We start from the raw sequence: 17,488 nt of genomic DNA on the forward strand, positions 1-17,488 counted from the left end.
TGATCTAATGCTAAGTAAGTAATTTCTTTTTTGGATTATTTGTGATTTGCCTTGGCATGGGATATAATTGGTTGGTGGTGGATAATTCAGGTCCCAAAATCAAATTTCTGCATTTACTGCCCAGAGGGGGCAGAGGGTACAAAGTAATGATGTTCTTTCTGATTTCTGTTCCTGGGCCTGGTGTTTCCAAGAGAGTTAGGACAGGACCAGAGGAGGCCTGTGTGTGCTATACACACCTTTGGGACTGGTGGTCCTAAGCCTCTTTTTTTTTTTTTTTATCTGTTTGTAGGTCCCTTCTCCCTCACAACTAGAGCACAAATGAAATTACTTTTTTTTTTGTGGTACTGGGATTCGAACTCAGGGTCTCATGCTTGCTAAGCAAGTGTCCTGTCACTTGAGCAACTCTGTCAGCTCTGTATTTTTTGTGTTGGGTATTTTCAAGATAGAGTCTCAAAAACTATTTTTTGTGTTGGGTATTTTTGAGATAGAGTCTTGAAAACTATTTGCCCAGGCGGGCTTTGAACCATGATCCTCCTGATCCTAATCCTATTGGCACCTGGCAAAAGTACATTTTAATAGCTAGTGTTTGATTATGTTTTTAGTTAAAAAGGTATAATCTTAAAAAAAATTCAAGTAGCAAAGAAGTGAAACAAACAGTATAAGTCCCCCTCTCTTCAAATCCTCTGGTTTCATTGTTAGAAATTTCTTTGGTATCTGTACAGGAATTTTCTTAGTATATGATGCATACTGTGCTGCAACTACTTTTCCTGCCCCCACTTAATAGCATATATTATAGACCTCTTTCCAACATCAGTATACTTTGATCAACTTCATTCTGGTGGATATATTATACTTAATTTTATGGCTATGGCCTAATTTATTTAACCTACTGATGGACCAGCTTTTCAGTATTAGAAAAAATGCAGAAGAAGACAATATTGTACCATCTTTCCTCATTGTGGAAATAAGTTGTTGGATAAGTTCGTGGGATTTGGATCTCCAAAGACAAAGAATATCCGTATTTTAAATTTCAGTGGTTGTCACCAAGTTTACTCTCCAAAGGTAGAACCAGTTTACACCCCTACCACCTATACCCATTTCTCTCCACCCTGATCAACACTTTGAGTATTAGAAACTTTTTAGTCAATGTCAGCACTTTGAGAGGTGAAAAAATACTGTATTGGTTTTATGTTTCTTTAATGTCTATAAACTATTTTTGTCACTTTTGCCCATTTTTCTATTATGTTATTTGTCTTTTTCTAATCATTGAAGAGCTTTCCAAAATTAAAAAATTGGCCTTTTTTTTAATCTATCAGGTACCATTGTTTAGCTTATTGTTCTTTTTCAGCTTGTTTTAGTCTTTTAATTCCCTTTTCTTTTTCCATAGAGAAGTTTAAAGTTTTTACGTGGGCAAACATCATATTTTCCTTTGTGACTTCTTGGTTTGTCATGCTTAAAAATATCTGTGTTCCAAGATATTGAAAAAAACATTCATCTGTATTCTTTTTTCTTTTTCCTTTAATGAGGTTAACAAATTACATATATTGGTTATGTATTAAATAGGTATGTTTGTATGTATCAGAGTTTTTTCTTAATAAAAAGCATGCATTTTTTAAATTGCAAAGATCAGAGTGATTTTTAAAAAAAAAATTCTTGTGTAATGTTTTCAGTTTATTTTGTTGAAAGAAGTCAGGTGGGGATCCAACTTTATTTTTCACAGATAGAGAGTTGATTCCATGGCCCTGAAGCAGGGCCAGCAGTTTGCTGAAGCTGTTGGTTTCAAGCCGGATCCTAAAGAAATGTCTTTCTATGGTCTGTTTGGCCATTTCAGATCTTTGGAAATGTAGCGGTCAATTCATTAGAAAGAAACATCTGGAAAAAAAAAAAGAAAGAAAATTGACTTCATGCAGTTACTCAATAATCTGGCTTTTCCTAGATGTGAGAACATTTCTGAGATGATGCTAAATTCAATAACCATAACAAATCCTGAGTGTTTGCATGTCTGGACACTACATATATTGTGAGAGCCAGACATTCATATAGGTTGAGAGTCCTCTGCTGATTTTCACAGTTTCTTTTAGCAGATTAATGAATATACCATTGTACAGGTGATAAAAATAAACCATGCCCATGGATGCATTTCCTGTTCAAATCTGTAGCATGTATTCCTTTCTCTGGATTTTTCCCTCGACCAGAAATTGGTCTAGGGCCTGCTGGACTGGTGTTGCTGGACAGTAAAATCTCATGGTGACTTGAAAGATGCTGACTTACACCGATAATTGCCACATGGTTTTACTTTTCCATGATATTCTGATTTCAATATTTAGGTCTGTAGCCCTCATAAGTATCTTCACACTAGTCAAATTGCATCTGAGTTTGGTTCAGAAAATATGGTTATATGATAAACACTACTTTGTGTCTTTTTCAACTCTGTTTTATACTCACTGCTCATTGAATAGGATCCTTTCACTTGTTTGATGAGGTTTTAGAAGGTTATTTTTTATTTTGGATGAAAATCTTTAAATCATATCTTTAAGTTGGCATAGTATGACCTTTTGAAGGAAAATTGTAATTACCTAAGTTGTAAGTGTTCAAAGTGCAGAAAACAACTAGCTGATTACTGGAGTGATACCTGTAGGAGATAACTTGTGTCTAAATAGCAAAGAAAACCTCAGAAAGAATAGGTGGGTGGGACCCCCTTTGTGCTTCAGAGAAAAGTTCAAGTACCATGATATTTAGAAGAAATGCAATTTCTTAAATGTTGAATATGTGTATAAAAGATAAACTGTTGTTTATAAGCAAACTAGTTAGGTTGTAGTCCATACAACCATGTGACAAGTCATGGAGATGAAAGTGTGACCTTAGCAACTGGCCTGTAGTTCTGCTCAGATTAGAGACTTTACTCCCAAGAAGTACTCTAAAGTTGATGTCCTTGCTGGTAATTTTCTGTTGATGTCTTTCTAACCTCTACAGTTATATTTTCATTTCTTTCTGCTTGCCTGGGAAAAATGCCTTTACTGTAGTTCTAATTGACTCCCACCTGACACAGAGGAGTATGACAAATGACCTATAATGTATTGCTTTAACTTTCTTTTGCTGTATGTGGAAGCTAGATTGCTTCTTCTGAAAGCCCTATTGAGCCCGTCACTGCAGTGGGTGCTGTCTGCTGAAGACTCCCAGTGTCTGCTTGTTCACATTCTAGGACATTCTGACCACCCCCACCTGAGGCTGCCGCTCCTCTGTTGGGCCTTTATATTCCTCCTCTAGGTTTCTCTTTTGGATTGCGTGGTTTTCAAATAAACTCGCTAACAACATATGGCCTGTTATGATTCTCTTTTTCCAAACTCTGCCATTTTGTATATTTGTGACACACTGCAGATTTTGTGAAGATTGCTTCATAATATTTGTTTACCATCTGCTGCACTCTATTTGGTATCTTGCTAGGATTTTTTCCCTCCATTTTAAGTGACATTAACAAAATCCAGCCAGTGCATAGACTTTCTGGTTCTACTTTTGCTTCCCTAATGTGCTGGAAAATCATATTACTATGCTCCAGGCAACTAGAGAAGCCTAGAATTCTCATTGTGAACCAGTGTGTCAGATCTCTCCCCCTTCCTCCTTTCTTGGTTATATCCAGTAATGCTTTTTTGGTCAGATGGCAAAGAACCTCCATGTATAAGACAGAAAGTTCAAATTATTTTTCTACTTCTTTCCACTTAGTGCCATTGTTTTCTGGTGTTCTTCACCAGCATATTTATACCTTTGAAACTCTTTGTGCCATTTAGTCAGTTTTTATGATTTATTGTTTTAGCTTGTGTAGGTTTTAATTGCTAACCCAGTTCGAAGACAGAAAGCCAGAGTGTTTACTTAGATGGGTTATTTGTATTTTCCTAACTTTTGTTTAGGAAAGTATTTTAAGGTATTGGCATAGTAAATTGCTTGATATGTGTTTCTGCTTTCTTATCCTTCACTCCTCATTTCTGTCATTTGTCTTTAGAGAGACATGCATTCTCAGTTAATTGTTGAGGTGAACTGTTTGTACTTGAGCTGCCATCACAGGATCAGAGACAGGTTAGCTTTTGCTTTTTGGACAGAACCATCCGTCTTCTCATGGATATGGTTATTTTTCTAACTTAACCTCTTTGACAAGAGTAGGGAGTCTTACTCTTCATTAAAGCAACTAAGCCCATATATTGAAGGGTGAGAGTCCCCCAAAGAAAACCAAGACTTAGGCAAAACTGGGTCTCCTATTAATCCTTAAAAACTATTAGTCACTGTTTCACCTAAGCCTTATTTTATCCCCAGGCTTTATTGGAATGCTTCTTTCAACTTACCCAAAATCTTCTTCTTGACGCCAACCCTGTATTACGGGACAGTGCCAAAGCTTTACCCTTTGTTTGCCATCAAAGCCTTTTTGTCTGCTTAAAGGCAGTGCTTGGATAGTGCTTCATAGCTGCTTTTTATGGAACTGCTCTGCAGGAATTACTCTGCCGTTGACTTCCTCAGGTTTTGCTTGCTTTCTTTTGAAAAAGTCCCTTAAGAGATTTCTAGAAGGATAAAATTGCAGAATTTTTGTCTTATGTAGCCTTAATTACTTAGGGCTTGCCTTGAGAACTTAACTAACTCACTCACTCCCTGTCTCTCACTCCTCCCCTTCCTCCCTCCCTCTCTCCCTCACTTTCTCTCCCTTCTTCTCTTCCTCTCTTGTCTCTCTAGAGAGAGAGAATTTGTGATTTAACTTATGCCCTCTCTTTAGAAATTATAAAAAGGCTTTTCTCCTGTTTTACTGAACTCTAAGACCCTGCCCATCTCATGCAAACAGAAACTTATTGAGGTCTTGTAGCCATTGAAATTTGAATAGAAGCAGTCTCTTGTCACCATCATCTGTATTAGCTGGCTCTGGTACAGAAATGTGATTTACCAAAAAACCTACTTCCTTCCGGTTGGAACAGAATTTGACCTGGTTTTAAAGCAAAATATAAAGTACTTTCATGTGTAAAATGTATATAACATTTTATTCTTTTATACTTTATCTATTTTTCCTGTCTCCTGTAGTTTTGAGAAAACTTAAAATTTAGCCTTGAATATGTTAGTTTCTAGAACTGGCATAGAAACTCCTTTTTTTCTGTTTGTATACCTAGAATGGCATTTCTCTCCCAGTTTGACCCTAAGAAATCTACCTAAAATGAATGAAAAAAAGGTTCCTATGTAGCTGTTTATGTGTGGTAGCATCCCTCCTGAGTACAGGAATTTGCTTTCTTCCTTACTGAGGAGACCGGTGTGGCCCTTAAGCTGAGAACATGCAATTCTTGGTAAAGGAGTAACAGTGGTGACTCTCCGCAGATCCTAGCTGTTTAGATAGAGTGACTTGGTAATACTGATTCACACTTTGAGAAGTGAGCTGGATCCAGGATCCAGAAATGAGTGTCTTAGAAAGCAAACCTATGGAGAACCCAGTCACTGGGACTGGGACTGGTAGAGAGCTGGTTTCCCTCATGTTGTCGGATTGCTGTTGGCTACTGATGGAGGAAAGGAAGTAGCAGCATTTTCTAATTGGGAAAGAGCACAACTCTTTTCTAGGTTCCCATGACCTGGTCACCAAGCAGGGGGACATTTTCAGAATTGCAGCTGATCAGGAGGGCAGGCCTGCTAATTATTAGAGAGGGAAGCTCCATGAATCCTCTGTTCTTTTGTAAATGTACCTAGACCAGTTGTGCACACTAGACCTCATCTCAACCAATAAAAAAGCTGGACATGGTGGCAGGCACCTGCCATTATGGCTACACAGGAAGTAGAAAGGATATATAGGAGGATCACTGAACTGAATCCCCTGTTCTTTCGTAAATGTCTTTAGACCAGTTGTATATGCTTATTTACTTCTTGACAAGAAATATCTGACTTGCTAGGTCTGGGATCTGTGTGTTGTCTGAATCTGATCAGAGCAGCAATTATATGCACAAGAGAGAATAAAAAAAATTAAACTTTTTTTTTTTTTAAGCGAGTACCCCAGTGCTGAAGCATTCTGAGAGGCAGTCCCTTCCAAGTTGTTACCTTAGGAAACAACTACTCAGATGTTTTTGGCATTTTTCTTTCAATTGTGCAATTAGAGTCTGCCACATAGACTGTTCTTAGTCTTGCAAATCTTTATCTTTAGAAGGATGAAGACTAAATATTTAGAAATAGCCAGAAGTTATTTTGAGTTCAGCCTAGCAGATGGTGTGGGTGGGTCATCAGGCCAATAATTCCATGTAGGTTAAAAATGAGATCTGATATTCTCGTGTGGTTTATTTTCAGGTTCTTCAACCAATTTTTGAGGAAATTTTCTAAAACTACTTTGATTAAGAGAATTATTGAAATAAGTGCATTGTTTCCAGATGTGGCCTCCTTGATACTTACTCAAATGTGTATATTCAGCTGTTGCGATATTTTATAAAATCTTATTATAGTCTAGTCTAAGACTATGTCAAAATAGCGTGATCACCATTTGAAGCTTGCTAGATAAGGTTACTCAATCAGATGAAACTGTTGAGAAAGAGTGCTTTAGATAGAATAGGAGATGGGGAGACCTATGTTAGAGTTGCTTTGCAAGTTAATCTTGTACTAGGCCCCAGGCTCTTCTGTTAAAAGGGAACAATAATAATAATGATGATGCTACATCATAGGATTGTGGAATGGTTCTTAAGGTGGTATTGGATGTAAAGCTCAAATCTTAGTGCCTCATGTGTATTAAATAGTGTTTAGTAAAAGTTAGTCATTATTATCATGCTACAGTAATGTGATACCTTGTCTGGGAGAGAGGATGAATAGAGAAATACAGGGGGATAAATGGAGAAATTAAGGGGGGATAGGGTGCCTATTGAGAAATTAGAAGGTACTGATAGTAGAACATGACTGGCTTCTCTTTGGTTTTTAAAACTGTTCCAAACATATTTGTTTTGTCAAACTCCGTTTATATTTACTTTAATCCAGAGATAGGTTGTGGGTGACATGAGCAATATTTTGATTTTTAGCTGTCGTAAAAGAAGGTTTTAGTTGTTTCTTAAAAGTCTTATTATATTGCAGACAAAATCCAAAACAACAAACTAATAATCCTGACATTCTCCCAAAGTATGGTACTGAGGGTTTGGATAAAAAACCAGTTGTATTATGTTCCCACACAGCATGGTTTTGCACATTAAAAAATGCAAATCTTATTGCTTGCATTGTGTTCTTTTTTTTTTTTTTATAACAGATGAAGATGAAGATGGTGATAGAATTACAGTGAGAAGTGATGAAGAAATGAAGGCGATGCTGTCATATGTAAGTGTATTACAAATGAGGACTGTTGTAAAAAATGTTAGTATAATTGAGGAAGCTGTTTCTGGGGCACAGTGAAGATATGTAAGTAAATCACAGTTGCCATAACATTTTTCTATATAATAGATAAGGTTTTCAAAGATTCCTTATGTGAAAGTTAAGGGTATTCTTTTCAAAAGACACTTACTGATCATATCATGAACATTAAGAATAATGCATCTTAATGACTTTTGCATTAGGTATGGTGCAGACTAAATGGACTATCAATTTCCTGTATTTTTTATGCAGTACTTAAAGTAACGGCTCATTAAAAATGAACCCCTGGGCTCTAAAAAATTTTTCAAAATCTACTTTTGACTGGAGATCTCTTTCACCCTTCCAGACAAGATGGTTATAATATAGCTGCAGGCATAATATGGATACAGGATTTAAAGATGTACTCTTAGTTATTTTGTACATTACCCATCCTCCTACACATACCCCAGAATGAACTACAGGGTTACTTATTAAAAAAAAGTGATTTGAATATACACTGGAACAACTTTTCTTTTGTATTTCAAATTTCAGTGGAAATCTGCAGTAATGTTTGTCTGGGACTACTAAGCTTGAAAAATTAATGATAATGAAGAGGCATAGCTTCTCTGAGCCCTGATTTGAACTTTCCTCTCAAGTTTTATTTTATTTTATCTGAGTTTGTAATCTATTTACCAAACCTTTTCTAGTGGTATGGTAGAAAGAACATTGGACTAGAAGTAGGAGGCCATATCTCTGCTCTGGTTTCCTGCCTTAGGCAAGTCACTTAACCTTTTAGTGCTGCAGTTACCTTATCTGTTATAGATAATACTTGTCCTTTCTTATGGTATAGGGTCACTCTAATGACCAAGTGGGATAATAGGTATGCAAGCCCTTTGAAAAGTGAAAAGTTCTATGCAAATGCAAAGTAATACTAAGATGGAAATGGTGGAATAGGGCCCTTGCTTTTCATTGAGACTATAATTGTAGCCAACAGTTAAGTTGTATGATTTCGATAGACTTCAACCTCAACCAGGATATTGTTTCATTGTAATGGAAATTAAGCTATCTGTGTGGGTTTCCACCAATAGTTTTAATTTAGGGTAGGAGGAAAGAGAACAAGAAGGATGGCATGATTAACAGAGCATTGCATTCCAACCAGCACAGAGTAGGAAAAGTCAATTTCCCATTGACTTCCCATTAACTTATTTGGGAGTCTTTGTGTACTGAGAATTTAGAGCTGAGCTCATCAGTACTTGAAAGGCAGAGTGGGATTGTCTTTGGAAAGGTCTAGCACTAGTATTGATGGATTGGTTAACTCTCTGGAGAATGTGACTTGCTTATTTTTGGAAAGCACGCACACGGATGGGTTCTTGTTTCTCACATAACATTCAGTGCAGAGAGCTCACGTCAGGATACTGATAATGTTTTAGCATCCTCCCACTAGAAAGACGCGTCCTTTGCAGGAGCTCTTACAAACTGTGCTTTTTCACGAACAGCATTGTGATTATAGCGATAATACTTCTAACTGCATGCTTTATATACTAAACGTTTGGGGTCTCTCCCTCCCGCACTCCCTCCTTCCCTTCCTTCCTTCATCACTCTGAGATTATTGTCATCTCTGTTTTTTTAAGTGAGTTGGTATCAGCCTTCCTCACTGTGTCAAAGCCCATGCTCATTAGTGTTTCCCATGGCCTCTTTCACCATCACCCCCTTGCAAATTCCTCCTGGGAACTTTTTATGTCATCACCTTAATTAAATTCCAAACATCTTAGTTATGATATCTATAGCATATGTTCCTTTCAACTTATGTTTATTTTTTAAATGCAGTACTTAATCATTTTTATTGCAGGAAAAATTATTAGACATGAGTAATGTTATATAACCTGACCTTAAACTTAAGTTTCTGAGATTTCTTCAGAGGTACTGTTAGTTTGAAAAGAGATCATCTAGCTCATTCTTCCCCACATATTCAGATGTCAGAAGTGAGTCAGCTTTTCATTTTAGGTTGGGGGACAGACATAGGCATGGCAAGTTTTATTTTTGCCAAATAGAAACGTTAAAATAACCATTAAAAGTATCTGTTGTCATTATCTTATTAACAAAGAAAAATAATGATAATTTTGTTACTGGAGGAGGGGTGAGGAGGTTCTTTCAGCTTCCCAGTTTCCACACAAAAATCACAAGTCCTTGAGATCTACAAACGTGAAAAGGATTTCACAGTGTCTCACAACAAGGAGTCTTACAGGTACAAGTTATAGCAAAGATTTATTTTCGTATAACAGGATAAAGTAGGGGGAAGTATGAGAAACATTTCCTGTTCTCCACACAGGAAATGGTAGTAAAGACTCAAAATGGTGGTTCCTATCTGTGGTTCCCCACCTGAGCTAAGGAATGCAGCCCTCAGAAGTTTAGTAACCCTAATCACTGGACAGTGGCTTTGAGTACCTAGGGTGGGTGCTATTTATTATTTTAAAATATGGGGATGCTATCTAGGTCTGCACAAAAAACAGAGACAATAGATGGGTTTTGGACTTCCCTTTATCTTCCCTACCCATTCAAAGAGGCTCGTAGCTTATTAATGTCTCATAAAGGAAGGCAGATACAGGTAGCCTCTTTAAGTCCCCCTGTTCTCATAACCTAACATCTACAAGAAGATGGGAGGGGGCTAACTGCTTGATTTTTCAGTTTTTTACTTCCTTATTCCAGTGCCTGAGTCTAGCTCTTTTAATATTTATTGAAATAATATAATTTCCTTGTCTCCTCATCTATCTATCCTGCCTCACTTTAAAGAGTAAAACAGTGGGCAGAGCATAATCTCAAAAGCAAAGGTGACCATTTATTTAAAGTATTAGTTTTATGTAAAACTCACTACATTATTATTGGTTTTTTCCTTAATTTGCTGTGGATGGATGAAAATTTTTATGAATTGGTACTGCCTCAAGCATTGTGGTCTGGCTCGTTGGGTTCAGGTTTTCTCATGAATTCACCTACAAAATTTTATAGATGGAAATCTAAGTCCCTTCTCAAATTTTAACTTACTCTGCTTTTCTAATGCTGAGTGTTTCAGCAAAATATTTTGGAGTGCAAATGAAAATATCTCTGAGAAAGAACATGTTTTAAGTCACTTAGAACATAAATGTGTTATGGAAGGGTAGTCTAAAGAGACCCTGGTTGAGAACATCTCAGGTCCTTTGTATCTCTTTAACAGAGAATTGGACAGAGGCTCAGATTGCAAAGCAGTAGTAGAGTTTTATTGAAAGGAAAAGGAAAGTATAGGCACCCCAAAAGAAAGAGCAGTGGGCTCTGTCCAGATGGTACAGAAACCCAAGATCCTTGTTCAAAGGGCAGTTTATAAGTTGTAAGGGCAAATGGAGAGGGACAAAAATCTGGTGGGTCTTTGCAGGAGGGGCTAGGGTGATCTCACTGACAGGTGTGATTGATAAGGTATTATATAACACAGGTCCTTCTGTGCATGTGCTTATGCTGATTCCCAAGCCTTTCATTGTATGTATGAGATGTTTATAAAGTCTTAGGTAGAGAACTTTATCTGAGAGGTCAAATTGAGGAATTGAGAACAGATTTCACTTTATCATACTAGGGCCATGTTCTGGTCTGAAACATTTTCCAGTCTGAACTGGCCAAGAAACTCCCCTGTCTTTTGGGGAATTTAAGGAATTTACAATTGAAAAGGAATTTAGAGCTGAGGGGATATTTGAGGGTGGGATTGAGTGGGGAGAAGGAGGAATTCTGCATGGGGGTGACCTTTTGCTGAGGGGGGTGGAGTCCCATGGTGGTGGCGGGGGTATCTTTCCCTGTTACTATCTCAAATAGATTTCCTTTTCCTCCACTATCTTGTTATCCCTGCCATCACATACCCTTTGTTTATATAGAGTCAGCCTCTCAATAAATACCTAAAAAGTGAAGCACAAACAATATTGGCTGGCTGTCATTTTGGTCTATCTTGATTTTTATGGCTGAAATTTCCTTTGGAGTCCAACTTTGTGGACCCTAAATGTTCTAGAGGACCATTAGAGCCTAGTTTTACAATAGATTTTGGTTGATAGTCGTTATGATTACCAACCTATTACTAAAAATTTGCATTGATCTTTTTTTTTAGGTTCAAATTTGAGTCTGAAATGGTTTGATTCCAGGATCTGGTGTAGTGGCACAGCGATGATACTGATAGAGGACCACATTTTTATTATAAAACAAGCTAAAGCAAAACATCTTATGTTTGGATGTGGGATTCAATACATTTGTGGTCACTTTATCATTTCTTTAAAAGCCAAATGGGGGAAAGCAAAAGTAGAGGCATTTTTACCAATAGTCCTTTAAAAATCCTTCTTTCCCATTGATTACAAAGATTAAGTGAATAAACAGCCTAGATAAAGCTACATAAAAGTTAAAAAAAAAAAGTAATATCTAAGTTGAAACCTGCAGAATCACTTCTTTTCTCCTTTGGATGCAAGCATTTTCTGGCTTTGGGCCCACACAAATGTAAGTTTTTATCAGTAATTTAAATAGATTTTTGTATTAGACTTCAAAATGCTGCCTTTTTAATTGAAAACTTATCAATTATTTAAATCGCTAGCAGCCTGAGGCTGTTAATTTTATGAGTGCTGTAATAATGACATACAGTAGTTTTTGATACACATGACATATTGTATTGTGGTAAGGATTTATCATGACAATAGGTTGTTGAGTGCTGTTAAATAATAACCAACTACTAAACCAAAGTCTGTTGTCACACATTAGTACCATTTTATGTAAGTTATTTAGAAGTTGTATTCTTTTCTTCATTCAATATATTTTTAAGAGATAATGAGAAGAAAACAAAGCTATAATAAATTGTCTTTTAAGAAAATGTAAAGTAATTTGGTCTCCAAGGAGATATTTAATGTATTGAAAGAATTCAGCAGCCAAGTGTTATTACAGCACCATTGTGATAGTTCTCTGCATTTTGTTATGAGTTTGTGTTAATCAACAATCTGTTTTTATAGTGTACTTTCTTGTAAGTTATGTTGTTAGAATATTCCACTTCTGGGATCATGGCTTTTCCTCTGACACCATTGTATCTTTTTAATTCCTCCATAAAGTATTTTTTAATTAGAATTTGAAATGCTTTATTAGGAAAAAAAATTCATACAACATACATATTCTGAAAACTAAATACCTGATCACTGCTAATTATTTAAAGGACCCTATTAAACATTCCCTTAGTGTAGTTTGAATTTTTGTTGTTGTTGTTCTTGTTTTCCCTCTCATTTTCTAGAAAGGTTGAAAATAGTGTGCTGTTTTTCTCCTTCCATCTTTTGTATTTGTTGTCTGGAGGTACTGTTGAGGTCCAGTTGTACCAGAGGTTATTCTAATGCTAACCTCTTCTTTTGGGTGACTTTTCATTGAGGAACTTAACCATATGTCTTGTTTTTTGTAAGTGAGTTCATAATTATTTCTGCTAAATCCTGTGTTCAGTAAAGGATTTTTTTAAACACTTGATTCTCTTGATTCTGAGAGGCTTATATGAGTGGAGCACAGTATTGCTGAGAATAACTTTCTTCATTTTGCCCATTTTCTCTCTTTATACCATTTTCCCTCATTGCCAAAAAAAGTATGGGAAGGGTTTTACTGTAATGCCTCCCATTATTGCAGAGACTTGCGTTTTAATGGACTGTAAGTATTCCCTTTGGTATACTTGACTGCAGTGTACCTTGTTAAGACATTGGGTACCATGAGGGAGAAGTACTTTCTGACCTCTGGAACACCCTGTAAATTGGGCTCTGATCAACTCTGTGTTAGTATGCTCAGTTTAGAGATTGCCTCTAAAATCATGCAGTTACTCAAGTAGAGTTTGAAGAGAATCTTAGAGGTCTTGTTACTTCTTTCATTTTACAGATGAATACACTGAACCCGCATGAGGTTAGATTCAGAGATGAGTTGGAGGTCACATGGCTATTAATGGGAAGGCCTGGACACAGACTTACAGTCCATTCTTGGGGTAAACAAGAGATTTATTATGCAGCTTTTGGAAGCAAAGGAAAAGCACATGCCTGCTCCAGTCTCAGTGGCACCAGGAGACTCTGGACACAGCAACAGGAGCTTTGAAACAGCAATATTTTGTCATCACTGTGACTTTTGCTCCCAGGTCAGCGCCATTTCTGTGGAGGGCTCAGTGTAGTCTGTTTATAAGGGAATGTCCCATTCTGCCTACTGTCTGCATAGCCTGATGTCCTGTTTTATTTAAGTGGCAGGTTTAAATAGGCAGTTTAAACTTCTACTTTAGAAGGATAGCAGAATCACGATAGCCTAGAAGTCAGGTGAAAGATCAGTGTAGACACTGCCGCAAGTTAACTGTGGAGAGGACTCTGAAAACTTCAACTGAGAGGACCCCATGAATTTTGCATCATTGCAAAACTTAATACAGACTTAAACCCCTACTGCAAATGCACATTATGTTCAACTTAGTCAAACTATATCTCATCTGCTATTGGCTGCCCAAACTTCTATTAAGACCATACAGAGCTCCCTAAAGTCCCTGATGGTTTTACTATCCAAAACAAATAGTGTCATCATTAAACTTGGCCATCTTGCACTTCCAGTTAAAACAAAACAAAACAAAACAAAACAAAACAGTTCCATAAAAACATCTATCCAATAACATTAGCCTGAAAACAGGTCCCAGAGTTATTCCTTATTGACCTTTCAACTGAAAGACTTTGATTGTATTTTCTTTCTGGTCATCTAATTGTCCATGACCACGTGGGCCCTTGGTCCTTAAGTTAGCTAAGAAAGAGCTTGTACACATGGGTGTGTTCTCAAGGCAAGAGACAGTTTGGGAGCTGGGGAACTGAAGCCAGGTAAGTATATGTAGCTACTTTTTATGCAAAACAGATTGACTTCATTTATTACTTTTGACTACTGGGGCAGTTATGTGTTTTGTGAGAGGTCAACATCACAGAGGAGAAGCCTCTCAATATGAAGTATGGGAAATAATTGAAAGAAGGTATAACTGATGACACATCTGAGTAGGGTTGATAGACAAATTTATAGCCATTTGACAGAGTTAAGATTGTTGGGTTCTTTACTTGGAAAACTAATAAATTAACTAGGGACTACAAAATAGTTGGCTAGTTTATTGATTATTGCTGTAATTACTGACTGAGCAACATATAATGGGGTATGTTCGCAGTATTGACGAAACAGGAATTTGGAATTTTTATCATTAGTAGGAAAAACCAGCATGTGTATTCCTTATAAGTGAAATACCGTACTGATTATGTTGTCTGTTAGAAGGGCATGTGAAAGAGAGATTTAGAAATTGCCCTGTTAAAAATACGTGAAGAACACTAAAGAGGACTGACATATCCTTTTTCTGTGAGGAAATCAGAGGTGTGACCAGTGAGAGCAGTTGCTATGTCTGTGTTGGTTCCTCTCTGCCTCCTTCTAGTAATCATTTGTGGAGTGCTTGTTATATGGTAGGTACCATGTAGCAGTGATTTCTGAAGGTTTTAAGAGGCATAGTCCTTTTTGAAAATCTAAGGAAAATTGTTTATTCTTTTCTCAAAAAATTAACATAAGGCAACATAGCACATACAATTTCAGGAACTTCAAAGGTCTCCTAAAACCCATATAGATCCCAGTGAATACTTAGGCCATAAGAGATAATAAACTATGAGACATAGTCCCTGCCTTTGATGATCTTCTGGAAGAGAAAAAGAAAGTGTTTCTCATAGTGCCCTGTTACATTATCATACTATTTATAGTATTGTAGTAATGTAGGGAAAGAGAGGGGATACTGACTGAAACTGGTTTATTGGTTCAGTAAGTCAATTAGTTAAACTCTGCCTCTGTACTCATTTTCACAGACATTTCCGTGATCTTGTTTAGTGGTTTCTATGTCACCAACACTTTTTCCAGATACTCTTGTTTGGAGGTGGAAATTCATAGGCACTATGCCCCTTTTCAAGTCCTTTTATGTTTCCTGTATGCCATCTCCTTTAATTTTGATTTTCTTAATACTTTATAAAGTGAGGAAAGAAGGTATTTTTCCCATTTTTATAACAAAGACACAAACAATTGCATGCCCTTACCTAGAGAAAGCCAGTAAATAGATAGCTTGGGGCATGATATCACTTGCTCTTTGATTTGGTCACTTACCTGAACAGCCAGTTTCTACATAGCAAATGTGTAGTGGACAGCAGCCCTCTGGCCAAGGGTATAGTGAGCATGTAGTCCATGCTCTTCAGAAATTTATGGTCCTGTTGGGAAAGTAGCAAAAAGGAAACAGATGAGGATGAGAGGACAAGAAAAACTCATTATTACCAGGCACAGTGCTAAGTGAATGACATGCAGAAGCGTTAGGTGCCTTGTGAGCACAAAGGAGCACCTAATCTAGTTTTGGGGACAGAAAAGGCTCCCTGTAGAGGTAATGCCCCAGTGGAGTAAACGGGGATTAAGGGGCTGGGAATGGTGTTCTGGCAGAGGAAACTTTGTGCTTAAAGGATTAGAGGTAGAAGAATCCTGGAGGAGCTGCCTATGATGAGGCTGGGAGATCATGAAGGGCCTTAGCTGGAAGGTGCAGGGGAGTGACATGGACACAGTTCATTTCTTTGCAGGGTGGCTTGGGAGAGAAAAGTTCTGAAGTACAGAGCTACCTGGGCTGTTTCATGTGAAAGAAGACAGTGTGGCCACAAGACTGATGAGAAGTAAACAGACTTGGGAAATGGGGAGGATGTCAAGTTAATGAAATGTAGTGACTGGATGTGGGGAAGGAAAGAGATGGTCTGGATCACTTGCAGATTTCTGGTTTGGGAAGCTGGGTGTTAAAACCTACTAGCACAATAGTCTCAGGTGGCAAAAGACTTGGTTAGGGTCTAAGGGAAGGGTGAGAGAGGTAAGGAATTCAATTTTGACCTGTTGCATCAGAGAAGGCTCTGGACAACCAATTGGATAGGTTTGGAATCTTAGGAAAGAAATCTGGGCTAAAAATAAAGATTTGTGATTCATCAGCAACTAATTAGTCTCAGTGACTCTTCTGATAATTCAAACCTTGTAAGTGGTGGAAGTAAGTCAAGGAGAATACACAACGAGAAGACTAGTAAGAAACATGGGGAACTCCAAGAGCTGGGCAAGGTACCACTCACAGGAAGCCAAGTGCAGTGGTTGAAGAAGTGGGAGGAAATTTGAGGGTGCCAAAGACAGAGTAAGAGGTCACCATCAGCAGAGATAGTGCTTCCTGTGCCAGGGGACATGGCTGAGCCCACACAGGGTACAAGCGACAAAGTCAGATCTCTACAGAGCTCAGCAGTCTACCTAGCAACCTTGTTTATTTGGTTCAATGTTTGAGATCATCTATCTTTTAACTCTTAAATAGTAAACTTACATTTTGTGTTCTGAGTGCATGGGCTAGAATGAAAAGAGTTTTTCTTTGTTCACTGGTAAACTGTGTCCACTGATCAACCATTTACTTCATCTGTTAAATATAGGTGATGGTACTCCCAGATAGGATAGGAGTATGAGAAATTAATGAATAGACATACATAGAGTACTGAGCCTAACACACATGGGCATTCAGTGAGTGAGGTTCTCTTTCTTTCTCTGTCTGTCTCTCTCCCTCTCTCTTTCTCTCCTTTTCCCTCCCTCTCTCTCTTGTCTCCCTCCGTCTTTCTTCCTCCATTCCTTCCTCTCTCCCTGTCTCCCTCTTACCCTCTCTTTCCCTCCCCTCTCCCCCTTTCCCTCTCTCTTTCCCTTCCTCCTTTCTCCCCCTCCCTCCCTCTTTTTCCCACCTCCCTCTCTTCCCCTCCCTCCCTTCCTTTCTCTTCCTCCTTTCTTTCCTCTCTCTCTTCTCTCTCCCTCCCTTTTCTTCCCTCCCTCCCTCCCTCCCTTTCTTTCCCTCTCTTCCCCTCCCTCCCACCTCCCTCTCTCTTCTGCCTCCCTCCCTCTGTTCCTCCCTCCTCCTCCCTCCTTTCCCCTCTCCTTTCACCTCTCTCTCTCTCTCTCTCTTTCTCTCTCTCCTTGTCCTCCTTCTCTCTCCCTTGCTCCCTTCTCCTGTCTTTTTTCTTAATAGAGAATTTAGGCCTTGTAGAATTCACCTGCGCTGTTTGGAACTCAAGTTTTTTATATTGCAGATTTACATTTAGAAAAAAAATTTAATTATTGATTGAATTATGCTGTTAGAATT

The 17,488-nt window shown here is 37.8% G+C and overlaps 1 protein-coding gene and 1 non-coding gene across 23 annotated transcripts in view; both read left to right on the forward strand.

The window, feature by feature from the left end:
• Nucleotides 1-17,488, forward strand: part of Map2k5 (mitogen-activated protein kinase kinase 5) — a 252,617-nt gene that overhangs the window by 9,339 nt on the left and 225,790 nt on the right. For all 22 annotated transcript variants that reach the window (XR_012445525.1, XR_012445528.1, XR_012445526.1 and 19 more), the window contains exon 3: nt 7,232-7,299. Coding sequence is in view for 14 of the 22 variants with exons in the window: in XM_074066289.1 (XP_073922390.1) it covers nt 7,232-7,299 (68 nt within the window). In the remaining 8 variants the exon portion in view is untranslated. The remainder of the gene's footprint in view (nt 1-7,231; nt 7,300-17,488) is intronic.
• On the forward strand, nt 1,737-1,874 carry LOC141421114 (small nucleolar RNA SNORA2/SNORA34 family). The gene has a single exon (XR_012445789.1). It is a non-coding gene; the product is annotated as a small nucleolar RNA SNORA2/SNORA34 family (small nucleolar RNA).

The sequence above is a fragment of the Castor canadensis genome, chromosome 2 (genome assembly GCF_047511655.1).
Source record: "Castor canadensis chromosome 2, mCasCan1.hap1v2, whole genome shotgun sequence".
Classification (NCBI taxonomy): Eukaryota; Metazoa; Chordata; class Mammalia; order Rodentia; family Castoridae; genus Castor; species Castor canadensis.